This window comes from Poecilia latipinna, unplaced genomic scaffold (genome assembly GCF_001443285.1).
Source record: "Poecilia latipinna isolate Pla-1442-1.1 unplaced genomic scaffold, P_latipinna-1.0 Scaffold3619, whole genome shotgun sequence".
NCBI lineage: Eukaryota > Metazoa > Chordata > Actinopteri > Cyprinodontiformes > Poeciliidae > Poecilia > Poecilia latipinna.
In genome coordinates this window covers 79,812-95,045 of record NW_015116235.1, presented here as the reverse complement: position 1 = coordinate 95,045, position 15,234 = coordinate 79,812, and the positions used below count along the sequence as shown (strand labels likewise).

Genomic DNA, 15,234 nt, shown 5'->3' with positions numbered 1-15,234 from the left:
GAAGGCCGACTTTGTGACTGTCTTTATGTGGGCATAAAGGCTCTGAAGGTTCAGGTCAGAGGTCATCACTACTCCCAGGTTTTGGGTTGATTGCTGGTTTTAGTTGTAATAACTGAAGCTGTGCATTGACTAGATCTGTAACTCTTTAGGTCCAATAATAACTTCAGTTTTGTTTGTGTCCAGAAAGTTTTCTCTCATCCACACATGCATCTGTTCAGTGATTGGATGGGGTCAAAGGTCACCTGGTGACATTGTAATGTAGAGCTGTGTATCATCCAAAGGTCAGAGGTCGGCCTGTAGTTCTGCAGTAGTGATTTTATCAGTGGTTTAATAGCTGCTGTTTCCAAGGGAAAACACTTGAAGAGAGCGATGAGTTACTATTCGGATCAGATCATTAATGACAGGCAGGACTTCCTTAAAGAAATGTGAGGGTCGGAACTGGAGCTTCACTGACTTATCATTTCTTCTAGGGTTTTATAATTAAGTAGTTGGAATTGGGTCATTATTCCTGTACTTGTTGTGTTTGTGTTTGGTATTGGTACTGGCTTTAGAGTGGATGTTCAGATTAAACTTCTGATTTTCTGAAATTTCTCTGAAAATAAGCTGGTAAAATGGTTGCTGGGATTAGATTGAAGTTCAGGTGGTGATGTCATAGGAGGGTTTGTGACCCTGTCAACAGTAACAAATAAAGCTCCAGCTTTGATAATGTTTTTGTTTATGACATCTGTAAAGAAAGCCTCTCTTGCATGTTTTAGTGTTGTGTGATAGTTACGTAGTCTTTCTTTATAGATGTCATAATAAACGTGAAGTTGAGTTTTACACCATTTCCATTCGGCCCTACGACAGAGTTGTCTTGCAGATTGAACTGTTTGTGCATTTCTCCATGGAGATTTCTTCCTACCAGTCACAACCTTCACTTTAATGGGTGCAATGTAATCAATGATATCTGAAAGTTTGCACTGAAAATCATCTACCAACTTATCTACGTCATTAAGGACGAGGAAGAAGAGTAGATTTGATTAAATGTTTCTGCTGTGTTTTCTGTGAAAGTACGTTTTGTGATTGTAGCTGTTTGTCCAAGTGGGTTAATGGATAAAGAACATTCAAAGATAACAGGAAGTGATCCAACAGGGCGACATCAGTTACAGAGACATTGGAAATATTCACACCCTTACTGATAACCAGGTCCAGTGTGTGTTGCTTGTTTGACATGTTGTGTTAGATCAAAACTCTCTAATACATTAAGGAGCTTTTTTTTGCCCCTCGGTCTTCAGGTGGTCAACATGAATGTTGAAAATCGTAATCAATGCATATGAGAGATATAAGCTCATTCAAGTCCATAAAGAAATTTTCCACATATGTTGGAGTTTTGTATAAAGTTAGTGTCAAAGTTTGTTTGTGGTCTTTTACCTCAATACAGAGATACTCAAAAGACGTGAAATGACCCAAAGAGATTTTACTACAGTTCATGGTATTCTTAAATATTGAAGCCACACTTCCTCCTTTAGGAGGAAGCTTCATTTAGGATTTGCCACATGCAGCAATGAATTCTGGGTAATTCACTAAGCCAAAGTCTGGATGCGGTTTGGCAGAGGGGCGGGGCTAAAGCAGGAAGTGGAGGACTGGGACACAATAAAACCTCAAACCCTCCAACAGGAAATCACATGTGATTGGCAGGAAGTGTCGAGCTGTCCTGTTTTGATGCTTCCTGTTACAGGACCTGGAGGTCAAAGGTCAAGGTTTAAAGTGTTGCTCTGTGTTCCAGGTGTGATCCTTTCTATGGATGAAGTCTCTTCTGGAACCGTTCACAACTCAGGTAAGAACCAGAATGCACCTGGAGAACGACTGGAGAACAACCTGGGGAATGACCTGGAGAGCGACTCAGATTGAACACGGCTGTGACTTGATGATGAACAGGCAGAATCCTCTTTGGGATCCAGACCCAAGTCTTGACTTGTCTTGAACCAAAAAACGTAACTGACCTCTGACCTCTTGCTGCTAAGCTAGCTGCTACGTTACAGGACATTTCCTGCTGGAAGTGTCAAAATAAAAGCTCTTCCTGTTGTGTTCATTTAGAGCAGCGGTTCTTAATCTGGGTTCTATCGAGTCGATCTCGGGTTCGGCGGAGCCTCATTTAAATGTAAGATTTTAAGGATCTTACATTTAAATTTTCTTCTTAGTAAAACTTCAAATAACAATATTCATAGTTAGTTTGTTTTGTTATCATAGCAACAATTTGATGCTGTGAGTTTAATCTTTGAGTTTATGCTGTTTGCCCACTAATACAAATTAATAAACTGGATTATAGCTGATTGTTTTTAGGTTGGCCAGTTAAACTCCTCCCCCTCTCCCAGATTAAATCCAACACAGAAGCTGTTAGAGGTGCTGCTGTTTTTAGCACCTGTGGTTCACACAGAGCTGTGCAACCAGAGCTAATGGTGGATTTAAACTCTTACCCTGATGTGGAGTTCTCCAAAGAAACATAATTCCTCACAGGGAGTTGATGTAAATATCCATACCCGAGTCCAGTTTGAGTGAAAGGCATGCAGCAAGCAGAGGCAGCGCGAGGCACCAGCGGAGTGTTGGTCTGCTCTCCTGGCTTTAGGAATTTATCTTTTAGGAATAAATCTGCTCCGCCAGTGAAACACTCAGAGCAACAGAGACGCTTGTAATCCCGCTAAAAAAAATCGATTTTCTTTCCTTTCTTTTTTTTTTTCATGATTATTTTCCTAAAAACATAAACAAGCTTAGCCTGGCGGGGGGGCTAGCAAACCATGGAGAGCCACCAGGCTTATAATACACTGGTTTCTGTTTTGTTGGAGAAGCAGCGAATATTAAAACAAGTCGCTATGGAAACGGTAGCGACTTGGCAGGTATTATTTGTACCTGCTGATCCTGCTGTACGCCCTGATTGGCTTCAAGTTTACATCCCCATGAACCGATCTGCCCTGAGCGTTGCTATAAACACGCCCACCCACAGGGGGCAGTGTAGCGATAAGCTGAACCCTGTCTATCAGTCAGATGGCTTCTAAACAGGCGCCATGTTGGATTCCTTTTAAACAGCGTATTAGAATATAAAGATAATGGAACGCTCAGCGCTTATCGACGGTTTATTTAAATCTCCACTTTAGTCTGAAGATTTATAAACATTTTTATTCAGCAGAGTTTTGGTCTGGATGAAAACACAGAAATATCTTTGTTTTCCCAGATATCTGTGGACTGAACAAACATCTTTAATGATTCAGATCCAACTTCTAGATTAAAACCTGAAAATGATCTGGAAACAGCTCTGGAAAATAAGCAAAAAAACCCCAAATCTGAATCATGTCAGTGGAGAAGGATCTGGGAAAGATCCCAACCAAAACCAGAAACATGACAATGAACAAAACAACCAGAATGTTTTCTGATCCGCTTCATGAAAAACCACCAGAACCAGAAACGTCTAGAAACAATATGTAGATCTGAAATGTGAGTAGAAACGCCTGGAGGAAGATCAGGAAGCAGAAATCCAGAAGTCCTGGCAGACGGGCGAGGGTCACACAGATCGATGCGCCCTGATTGGCTGCTGGTCACGTGACCCAGATGGACTAAATGGAGCGGAAAGTCACGATTACGGCTCTGATCCCCGCAGCAGCACAGTTAACCGGACTGGACCGGATCACCTGAACCGGTCTGGTCTGGACCTTCCTGTCCTCTGGTTCTGTGGTTCTGTATGAGTCCAGTTGTCCTAATCCAAGTTTGTCTCCTCCAGTGAAATGTTCCTGGCCGTTCTGACGACCCGGATGACGATGTCACCTGTATGACATCATCACACACCTGCTGATAGCCGAGTGGCTCTGTGCCGGCCCGGTCCGGATCGATCCAGCTGCACTTCCTGTTCTGGAAACAAGAGCTGATCGATGATTGGCCTGAGGCCGGCACACACACACACACACACACACACACACACACACACTCTAACTCAGCTGTGAGGGGCGGGCGAGCATCGACCTGCACTCAGATGCAGAGTGTTGCCGTGACGATGGGCAGTCGGGTCGGGGAGTCGTGGCGAGCGGTCGGTCGGTCGGCAGGCAGGTGAGCGTCGTCGTGGTGTCTCTGACTAGCTGACCTTTGACCCGTTGTCCCGGCAGGACAGCAGACCCGACCGGAACCAGCAGGCAGGATGGCGAGCGCCGGCCCGGCCAGGAAGCCGTACCGCAAGGCTCCGCCGCAGCACCGCGAGACGCGCCACGGCCTGACCCCTGCCTCGCCGCCGCCCGCCCCGCGGCCCGACTTCAGCCAGGTAACCCAGCCCCCCCAGCTCCGTAAGCAGGCCCCGCCCCCCTCTGACAGCGAGCCGGACGTCTCCAGCCTGTCCAGCCTGGATCTCTACGTGCCGCCGCTGACGCCCTTCAGGAGCTCCGCCCACCGGCCTGAGCGCCACACCGCCAGTCAGAGCAGGGGAGGTCACCAAGGCTCTGCCCCGTCCAGGAAGCGCTCCCCGGTGCGGCACCGCCCCACTCGGACCCAGCGGGCTGCCCCTGCCCGTGCTGCCGCCCCCAAAGGCATCCTGAAGCAGCCGGCCGCCGTGGGGGCGGAGCCAACCTACGACGCGCTCAGGAAGTCAAGGTCGGCGGAGCTGCTGGGTGACAGGCGGCGGGGGGCGGAGCATCGGGGGCCGCCCTCGCTGCAGTCGCTGGCCCCGCCCTCCTCCACCCGGACCGCCTGGAACTGGAGGATACAGGTTCTGGAGGAGAAGGTCCGGTTCTCCAGCTTCCTGGACGAGATCACCTGCCGTGTCTTAAGCCCCGCCCGCCTCGCACAGCTCGGCAGGCCGCCCACAGACCTCAGAGGCCCCGCCCACCAGCATGGCCGCTGCCCCGACGCCAGCCGACGGTCCGCAGACCGGACCCGGCGCTGGGACGGCTGGGTGGCATCAATACGGCGACCCGACAACTGGAATCAGCCTCTGGAGAGGGCGGGGCACGGTGACGTCACACGGGGGGCGGAGCTTAGAAAGGTGACTGAGTTCAGGCAGAGACCCAGACCCCCCCTGTCCAATCTGTCCCTGCTGTCCCACATCAAGGTAGGTCAGAGGTCACTCGGCCTCCTCTTCCTCACGTCCCGCCCTTCATCCTCCCTGCTCTCCCTCAGCATCTGAGGTGCGTTCGTTTTGTCCACCTCGTTGGTCCAGGACTGGACATGATGGTGATTATTATCAGGTTCTGATTCAGCGGGTTCTGTTGGGTTTCTGGGTCCGTTCTCCAGAGGGACAGTTCCTGGGTTGCTCCAGCGTTGCTCTCTGATTGGCTGCTGGCCTCTTCTACAGCCTGGTTCCCCGAGCGGGTTGGGTCAGTACCGGCTGATAGTCATGATGGGGTGCATGCTGGGAGCTGGATGAACAGAAACGGGTTCACAGGACACTGGAAGGCAACTGGTTTCCTGCTGGTTTCATTAAACTGGATCTAAAGGGTTTAGAATGGAATCAGACTGGTTTCAGTTTGCTGGATTTAACTGGTATGGGTCTTGTTCTGGATGGCCCCATTCTGCCCCAGTCGGCCCCATTCTGCCCCAGTCGGCCCCATTCTGCCCCAGTCGGCCCCGTTCGGCTCCATTCGGCCCCGTCCGGCTCCATTCGGCCCCAGTCGGCATCCTGCATGTCTTAGTTGTCTCTCTGGTTTAACGCACCTTGATCCAATGATGCTCATTAGAGGCCCAAGATGAACACTGACCTGCTGAGGAGGTTGTTACTACCACCAGGGAAGGAAATAGAACATGCAGGATGCCGGGCCTTGAGGACCCACTTTGGGCCCCCCTGCAGTAGTCGGTGTCGGAGCGGTCCGGGGCTCTGCCTGTGGTTCAGATAGCGTGGGTCTGAGGATGGATTGTTGGTTTGTTGAGTCTAATTCTGCTTCTGCTCGGTTCCAGGAGGCGCTGTCAGACTCCGACAGGATCAGGTGAGTGGGTCTGGTCTCTTCTCTCCAGGTGTCCAACGCCCTAATAAGGCTAAAGCACTTCCTGTCCCACCTCCTTACCCAGAATCCTCCAGCAGCAGAACGAGGACCTGCGGCACCGCCTGTCACTCTCCACCCACAAGATGGAGGCCATGGAGGCGGAGTTTGAGGGCAGCCGTCACTACATGGAGGCAGAGCTCAGCCGGACCAGAGACGACCTGGACAAGATGAGGGACAAGTTCCGCAGGTGAGGAAGCCGACGAAGATGATGAGGTCAAAGTGTCTTCATCACCTGATCAGCTGCTGTTCGCAGGAACATTTAAATGGTCTTTTATTATTATATTATATTAATATAACTCTGTGTGAATTAAATGCACTGAATCAGCCACTGTAGCTCACTAAGGAATTCAGGACGGATCATGTGATGCAGTAAAACACCAAGCACTTTAATCCCCTGGCTAGCCCAACTTTAGCATTGTGCTAGCCTTTGTACACTAAACTAACTTTGACCTGCTGATGTTAGCTTCACATTGACCTCAGCATTTTGGAGTAGCTCAAAGTATTTTGTTAGCTTAAGTACGCAGATATTGGTGTTATTTTAGCATGACATATTAGCCTTAGCAGAGGGCATAATTTGTTGATGTTGGCATAAACAGACTGACATCAGCATTATGATATTATTACAGTTATAACATGAATGTGCTTGTGTGCTATTGCATTAATATGATGAATAATCATTGATACTTTCATCTAAGTTACATTGCTAGCAGAACGTAGCCAGGTGATGTTAGCCTTCTGGTAATGTTAATAGTAATGTTAGGATTATATAAGTTTTATCTTATTGATGTTAGCATTAGCCTGGTGATGTTAGCAGTATGTTAGTGTAACCCTGTCCGTGTGAGATGACACCTCACTGTTCCTTAGACTCTGCGTTGTGTTTTCTTTAATGGTTGTCGGAAGGAAACTTGAGGCAGGAATCGGACACACACGGCGGTTGAGATCGAGGTTCAGACCGTTTATTCGGACCAGCCGACAGCGCAGCGGCTTAACGCAGTTATTATTATTTTTATTTTTTTGTTTACAGATACAACATAAAAAAGAAAAAAAAAATGAAACAAAACTAACTACTTGGACATTAAAAGTAACATTTGGCTACAGTGAGGAGCTGGCGGTCAGTATTGCTTACCTTCAGAATTCACAGCAAATACTGGCGTCCTTCAACGGACACACTTTACCAACTTCCACAACCCAAAGAACAAATCTAACATTTTGGTGACATGTGCTGACATATGTAAAGCACTGTCCTACATCAGCATTAGCTTGGTGATATTAGCAGTATGTTAGCGTTAGCCTGGTGATGTTAGTATGTTAGCGTTAGCCTGGTGATGTTAGCAGTATGTTAGCGTTAGCCTGGTTGCGGTTAGGGTCTGCTGAGTTAACGAGGTTCTGATTGTTGGACTGAACTAATCCGGATCCGTCTACTAGGACTCGGTTCAGTCTTGGTTGTTCTGACCCAGACCTCCATTATTGGTGGGTCAGTAGGACCTGCTGATGACATCTAACCTCTGACCTCTCCTGCAGACTCCAGAACAGCTACACGGCGTCGCAGCGAGCCAATCAAGACCTGGAGGAGAAGCTGCACGCTCTGGTAAGCTCTGATGCGTTGATGCTGCGCGGCATCAGATCTTGGCGCTCCATCCCGTCGGTATTTCCTGTGCTTCCTGTTGCGTCGCGCTGACGGCCGTGTAACGAGCCTCCTGATTGGTCGCCTGGCTGACTTCATTAGTAATGAGTGGAGCTCATTGATCCTTAGTGAGGATATCGATCAGCTGGGAAAGCCTCTACTGATGGCCGGCTGGTTGCCATGGTGATAGTCCAGACCTGGAGGAGGATCTGCTGGGATTTCCTCCAGGTGCATCTTGCTACAGAAGCTGCCATGTTTGGGTCGGGCAGGTTCATCGGCGTCGACCCGCTTAAACTAAAACCGCTCGGTGGCCGGCATCACGCTGAGCCCAGAAATAGCTGCTGGTTCTGATCTGGTCCATACAGGCGGAGCCTCCAAAGGTTTCGGGTCACAACAGAAACGGGCCGGACATCCAGAGGTTCTGGTCCAGATTCTTCTCTGCTTCCTCAAACTGGGAAGCTGGAGCGAAACAGAACCTTCTCTGATCCGAGTTCAGGCCGGTTCTGTTCACAGTTCTGGATCCAAAGGTTCGCATTGAGAGCAGGCGGTTCTGACAGGATCAAATGGTTCTGCTGTGACGTTTGTGCTGAACTGATGATGATGATGTCTGACCACTCTTCTTCATCTCTTCTTTCCTCACGCTGCTCTGATGGACTCATCTTCATCTCATCCTCATCCTCCTCAGGCTGCCGTCAGTCAGACTTGGGTTCATGCAGTTGGGTTTCATTCATTCTCATCCTTCCATCCTCTTCCTCTCTTTTTGAACACCACGTCTCCACAGTCGGCCGTTAAGAGCCAAACATTGAAATATCCAGAACGATTCAGAACTTTCTGGGTCGAACTTTAACCCGGCCGACCTGTAGCTGGACCTGGCGTTCGATCAGAGTCCTTCTCCTCCATGTCTGCTGCTGGTTCCACCTGAACAGCTTCAGGTGTGAAACGAACTGCTAACGTGTCGCTTGTCTGATGGGTCAGAACGGTTCTGGTTCTGCCAGATGGACTCGTTCAGACGCATTTTATTCTGAAATAATATCAACTCATAAAAGTAGGTCCACTTTAAGGACTTAGACTTGGCATGCTATTGTTAGCATTAACGCAGCATTAGAAGGCTGACTTTAACATTCCAATTTTAGCTGCTGTATACTACTACTAATGTTAACTTAGCTTTAGCTTGCAAATGTTAACATTACCCCTGCTGTAGCATGTTGACAATAGTGTTGCCATCTTAGCATGCTAATGCTAGCATAACCTTACCTACAACATGCTGATGTTTATGTTAGCATTATAGCACGCTAATATTAATGTTACTTTAGATTTAACATGCTGACAGGGTTAACATCTTAGCATGCTACTATTTGCATAACATTAGCTTAAGCATGTTGATGTTACGGTTGGCAAGATCGTAGCATGCTAATTTGATCTTTTCCTAACTCTGGCATGCTGTTGTTAGGGTTAATGTAATCTTAGCATGCTAATGTTAGCATAGCTTTATCTTTAGCTAGTGGTATTAGGATTACATTAATATAATCATAACCTTAGCTTCAACTTGCTAACAGAAATGTTACCTTTACCATAACCAGACAGAAGTGAGAAGTTGTTGTGAGTTAGATGCCAGTTTAGAATTTGGGGTCAAAGGTCATCCTTGGTCCTGGCAGAACGTCATGATCCGCTGACGAGCCACGGCGCTGGCGCTCTCACTGAACTTCGTTTGCTTTGGGCAGATTCAGATTATTAAACAGATTTTTTTCAGCTTTGATGCTTTGATCAATATCCAATCAGATCGTATTGATCTTGTGGCGCTGCATCCCATCATGCAGGAGGCAACGCTGCTCGCTAACGCAGCATTCAAATGATCTGGGAAAAATGGAGCGTTCCCATGCAGGGGTTCGGATCTGAGAGGAGCTAACTCTTATTCCCACATGATCTGAATGTATTGGTCCACGCAAAGCCCGCCCACTAACAGCGCTGCCTTCTGATTGGCTCCAACATGTCATCTGCTTGCAGCTACGGAAGGTGGAGAGGGACAAAAAGACGATGGACCAGGAGATTGTGGAGCTCACCAACAAACTTCTGGATGCTAAGAACACCATCGACCGCCTGGAGGAGCTCAATGTAAGAACTTGCTGTCACGAGTTTCCATGGAAGCCACATTGGCCTCTGATTGGCTGTCAGGTTAAATCTGGGTTTCTATTGGCTCTCTCATGTTTTCATCAGACTTGGTTGTTTTCTTTTGACTCTAAGTGTTTATTGTTTAGTTCATGTAGAGAAGCAGCTCCTCTCCTGTAGAACCCTGTTCCTGTTGCATCACATGACGAGGTGTGTGTGTGTGTGTGTGTGTGTGTGTGTACAGGAGCGCTACAGGCAGGACTGCAACTTGGCCGTTCAGCTACTCAAATGCAACAAATCCCACTTCAGGAACCACAAGTTTGCTGACGTAAGTACCTGAGACGGCTCTGGGTCTCAGCAGAGCCCAGGAGGCGGTTCTGAATCATTCAGCAGCTTCATAAACAGCAACCAGGACTCAACAAAACGGGTTTCAGACTGTGGTCCTACCAGGACACTCAGAAACGTCCCGTTGGTTTTCATGAATCAGAGCTCATCCTGCGTTTCCTAGACGTTTTCTGGAAACATCTGAAAACCAGACAGGAAGTTTCCTGGACTTTTCAGGAGTTCAGAAGGAATCTGATCCAGAAACGCTATGGAGGCGGATTCACAAAGGAAGTGGGTCTTAGAAGGACTGCTAACAGCTAGCGGCTAACAGCTTAGCTAACAACTAGCAGCTGATAACTAACAGCTAGCGGCTAAACGCTGGTTCTGGTCAGGTCCTGTGGTCAACTGTTGCAGCAGTGGTTGCCATAAATGGTGATGTTGTGACTTTGTGGGCGGAGCTCTGACTGAAGGCGGCCATTAACAACATGATGATGAGTTCAGCCTCATCTTCCTCACCACCAGACCCAGAAGCTGCTGACTGGACCGAGAACAGGTTCTGGAGAACCAGACTGGTCCTGGTTCTACAGAGATTCATAGATGATCCATTTTCTCCATCATGTTTGATTTATGTTTGAGCTGATGGCGAATTGATCAGAGGATCTGTCAGAGGATCGATCTCTGAATGATAATCTAGTAGATGTTCTGCAGTTTGGACCCGGGAAGGTTTCTAACTTCCTCTGTCCTGATTGGCTGGAAGTTTGCTCTGCAGCAGGAAGTGATCTATTGGTCGATCGATCGATGGCGTTAATGGCTGCAGCTCGTCCATCAGCCTCAGCTTCCTGGAAACTGTTCAGATTTATGTTTTCTGTTATTATTGCTGTCATTCTATGAATGGATTATTTTCCTCCTTCCTGTCCAGCTGCCCTCGGAGCTGCAGGAAATGCTCAACAAGCACATGAAGTCCAGCCTCCCGGAGCGAAGCCCTGCCCCCAGCGGCCAGGACCCGGACACCCTGAGCCTGACGCACGCCGATGTCGTGCCGACCTCCGTCATCGCCCGCGTCCTGGAGAAACCTGAGCCGCTGGTTCTGAACTCGGCCCAGTCCAGCAGCTGTGGCCGGCCGGTGGCCGAGGATGTCTTCGTCCACGTGGACATGACTGACCCGGCCGGCGCCGAGGCTCGGGAGGACAGCGCCAGCCGGGAGGCAACGCAGCACAACGGTTCCTGCCGCAGCCAGAGCAGCCTGGACGAGGAGGCGGGCGGGGTGCCAGCCTTCGAGAAGCTCAACCCGTACCCGCCGCCGCCGCCTCACCCGCTCTACCCGGGCCGCAAGGTCATCGAGTTCTCATCCGACGACAAGGTGAAGATCCCCAAGAACTCGCCGCTGCCCAACTGCACCTACGCCACGAGGCAGGCCATCTCCCTCAGCCTCGTCCAGAACGACGACGAGCGGGTCGGCCCCGGAAGCCCCGCCCCTTCCTCCTCATCCGGGGGCGGGGGCAGAGCCAACCAGCACACGCCGCCGTCACAGCGAGACGCTGCCAGCGAGCCGCTCTCTGCCCAGTCCAGTCCCTTCAGCAGCCCGCCGCAGGTAAGTCCCGCCCACCCACACAGCAGCTGGCCAATCAAAGATCAGGTTAGAATACGGGCTCGATGATGGAGGTCTGGTTCTGGTTCTGTGACTGTACCGGGCTGGTCTGATGGGTCCAGAATCTTCAGGTACCATGATAACCTTCAGGGGAGTCCAGGGATCCCTGATTTTTCTGACCCAGTCGGACCTCCAGCAGAATCAAGTAAGGAAGCGTAGGGGCGGTTTGGACTAAAGTGGATCTGCGTCAGACCAAACGAGGGTCTGTATCGACTCCAGACCCAATCGGACCCACAACAGAACCAAGGATGTTGGGGTTCCAGAAGTTTCAGGGATCATTAAGCAGAACCTCTGAAGAGTCCAGAACTTTTAGCAGAACCATTTATTCTGGAGCTGTGGCGGTTCTAGAACCCTGGGTCTGACCCATGTTCCAGAATCCTTAACAGAACCTGAAAAGGAGATTTGTAGAACCTGTAGGTGGAACCAGAAGTTCTGTTGGTCTCCTGGCCCAGGCTAATGCTAATGCTAACCTCTGATCACATGACCCTGCAGGCACCGAGCGTCCCGGCCAGCTCCGCCAGCTCCGAGGAGGATCTGCTCGCCAACTGGCAGCGGATGTTTGTGGAGAAGATGGCGCCCTCTAGCGAGGGCTCCGTGATGCACCGCACGTCGTTCAGCAGCCAGACGGCGCAGGAGCTGCAGAGGCGACGGCAGGCGGCAGGGGGCGGGGCCGGCTCGGAGCGTCACAGGGCGGCGTACTCGGACGGAGAGGAAGGCTCATCGGCCCGCAGCTGGACACCGAGCCGCGGCTCCAGTCTGGACACGGACACCGACACGGAACCGCAGTCTGGCAGGAGGCGCTACGGCGGCGGGAACGGCCCCGAGGAGGCGGAGCTGCTGATGGACCTGGAGGACGAAACCGGCAGCGCGGACACCGCCGTCACCGTGACGACCGCAGACGCCCACGGGAAGACGGAGGAGGACGACAGCTCAGCCGAAGAGAGAGACATTCTTCCACGCGAGCTGCCCAACATCTCGCCCCGCCTCCTGGAGTTCGACCCCGCCCCCGGCCTGCAGCGGCCAATGAGGAGCCCCAAAAGGATGGGCGTGCACCACCTGCACCGCAAGGACAGCCTGACCCGGGCCCAAGAGCAAGGCACGCTGCTGGACTGACCGTTGCCATGGAAACCCGGCCACAGGCCACGCCCAGGAAATAGCCATACCTGACGTACGCTGCCGAGCATGCCGCCTGGCTTCCATCAGCTGAGCAATTTCACTTCCTGTTTACACAGACAGACAGGATGCTGAAAAACCGGCCATCCTTTAATTTGACCCCTGGGGGTCGGCGACCCGGAGCCGCTCCACCAGGTGTCCCCCTGGTTAATGTTTTTACTTCCTGTTTTGTGATGCAACGTCACCATCAGGAAACTGTCATCAGTGTTAGAAGGTGAACTTTGACCTTAGGGCCAGCCTGACCCGATTTCTGATGATCGGACCGGTTCTGGATCGATCTCGGAAACCCAGAAATATCTCGTTTCCCAAACAGATGCTTTTATTTTGAAAGAACAAATTGGACACGCTCGGACTCTCAGTGCCTCCATCACTTCCTGTCCCAGAGGTTGTGAGTTTGACACTGGGCTCAACTTAAAGGCTTTTATTTTGACATCTGTAGCTGCTGGTTTCCTGTCACGTGTCCAGGCAGGTGATTGGCTGGTGTTTGGCCCCGCCCCTCCACCCCATACACAGATTGTCTCACGGGGGGCGGGGCAGTGGGCGGAGCTCCAGCTCACCTGGAATGTAACATCACCATTTTGTAAACCTGACGTTCTGATTGGTCATCACTGAGTTTGATTTTATTTATAATTCTACGGCATCCTGTTAGTGCCAAAACACGGCTGGAGCTCCTCCTGGTGGTGACGGGAGGAAGTGCAGCTCTGTTTTTGGCACCTCAGGGCTTCCTCAGCCGGTCCGAATGTGGACCCGCCTCCTCACAGCGCTGACTGTGGCTCACTGGACCGACCAGCTGATCACTGAATGTTCTGATGAACGGTTCTGGCCGGATCCATCACTGAATGTTCCGTCTCTCACCAGAGTTGTTTCTGTCTTGAACGTTCAGAAATTATTTTCATAAAAACTTAAATATTTGGTTTATTTTGATTCTGGTTGAATGTTTGCTGTTTCAGTCTGTGGTTCTGGAACAACCCGGCGGCTCTGACCCAGTTACGACTTTGCACTTCAACCGTTTGGGTCCGTTTACCTGTCTAGATCTGATCAGAACCTCTGTTCACTCTGAGGGTTCAGCCCGGATAGAACCGGTTCCAGTACCAGAACCAGAGCTGCAACTTGCACCTGGTTTCAGGTTCTGTAGGCAAGAACCAGAACCTTTTGATCCAAACAAAACCGATCCAGACTCCTTCAGGTTCTGCTGCAGAGACATCGGACCCTCCTCTTCATCAGCTGCTGTTGAATTATTCACTCTTTTCCGTCTGGTTCGGTTCTGAGGTTTTGGGTCAGCTGTGAGCCACCAGGTTACATGCAGGAGGTTCTGTCCAGTCTGAACCTGAGCTGTTTCTGGGTTAGAACCAGAAACAGCAGAACTTCAGCTGCAGGTCCTCACAGAGACACATAGACCCATCTGACTGTGTGCTTAATATGTCAAGAGCCCCATGAGGCTCAAAGACGAGAGTGTGTGTGTGTGTGTGTGTGTGTCCTTCCTCCATCTTTAATGACTCTTCCTCATGAACTCTACCAGCCAGGCTCACCTTCATCACTCCTCCTCTTCATTTTTACCCCCTTTCATCTGTTTGACCTCTGACCTCCTGATTATGGACTTTATTTCTCCTGTTGATCGTCACTCAGATTTAATTATTCAGCCTGATGAAGGATCAGAAACTTCTGGACCATAACCTTTGGTTCTGGATTGGTTCTGAGAATGTTATCAGATCCACTGACCTCAGCAGAGGACCAAGGTCACGACCCTGAGGAACGCCAACAGGAACCAGAACCTTCCTGTTCTCCTGAACCAATATGTCAAAGATCTGTTTCAACTTTTTCTGAGATTAATACATATATTAACAATCAGACTGAAATTCATCTGATCGGCACCAGAATGATCCGGTTCAGCCACGTATGAATCGATTGACCCGAGTTCCATCAGAACCACTTCAGTTAGTGATCCGGGTCGGGACGTTCTGGTTCTGGGAGTCGGTCTGCAGGTCAAAACTCAGTTTGACTCATTTTATAGTCTCCCTTTGACCTGGTCTCCATGGAGATTCTCCAGAACCATCAGAACCTGAATTAAACTTGGCATGAAGTGAGGTGGTGCGTTCGGGCGTCTGCTGATGCGTTCAGGTGCCATCAGTGTTTTTCTCCCACTCTGACGCTGAATGAAGCTCACATGGACCCTCGGAGCCGACTCACCTGGGGTCAGGTGGACATTGATCGGGGGACTTTAGCCCCGCCTCCTCCAGGTGCTGCTCTCACCTGGCAGACCTCAGCGGTTTCTTCTCCAGAGAAATCTCTGACTGTTAAACTGGTTTTATTTTCTCAGTTTGAAACGATGATGTATATTTTAAAACAAATAAAATATTTTAAATGAA

General features: G+C 50.0%; 1 protein-coding gene across 2 annotated transcripts in view; it reads left to right on the top strand.

Moving 5' to 3' along the window:
• The window catches only part of tjap1 (tight junction associated protein 1 (peripheral)), a 19,930-nt gene extending 4,696 nt beyond the window's left edge, over nt 1–15,234 (top strand). The window contains exons 2-11 of one of the 2 annotated variants that reach the window (XM_015024331.1): nt 1,766–1,816; nt 4,131–4,282; nt 5,908–5,936; nt 6,019–6,180; nt 7,515–7,581; nt 8,303–8,332; nt 9,622–9,729; nt 9,968–10,051; nt 10,967–11,638; nt 12,188–15,234. In XM_015024331.1, coding sequence (XP_014879817.1) covers nt 1,780–1,816; nt 4,131–4,282; nt 5,908–5,936; nt 6,019–6,180; nt 7,515–7,581; nt 8,303–8,332; nt 9,622–9,729; nt 9,968–10,051; nt 10,967–11,638; nt 12,188–12,808 — 1,962 coding nt within the window. In that variant the 5' untranslated portion in view covers nt 1,766–1,779 and the 3' untranslated portion in view covers nt 12,809–15,234. The remainder of the gene's footprint in view (nt 1–1,765; nt 1,817–4,130; nt 4,283–5,907; nt 5,937–6,018; nt 6,181–7,514; nt 7,582–8,302; nt 8,333–9,621; nt 9,730–9,967; nt 10,052–10,966; nt 11,639–12,187) is intronic. The other variant, XM_015024332.1, reaches the window with a different exon arrangement.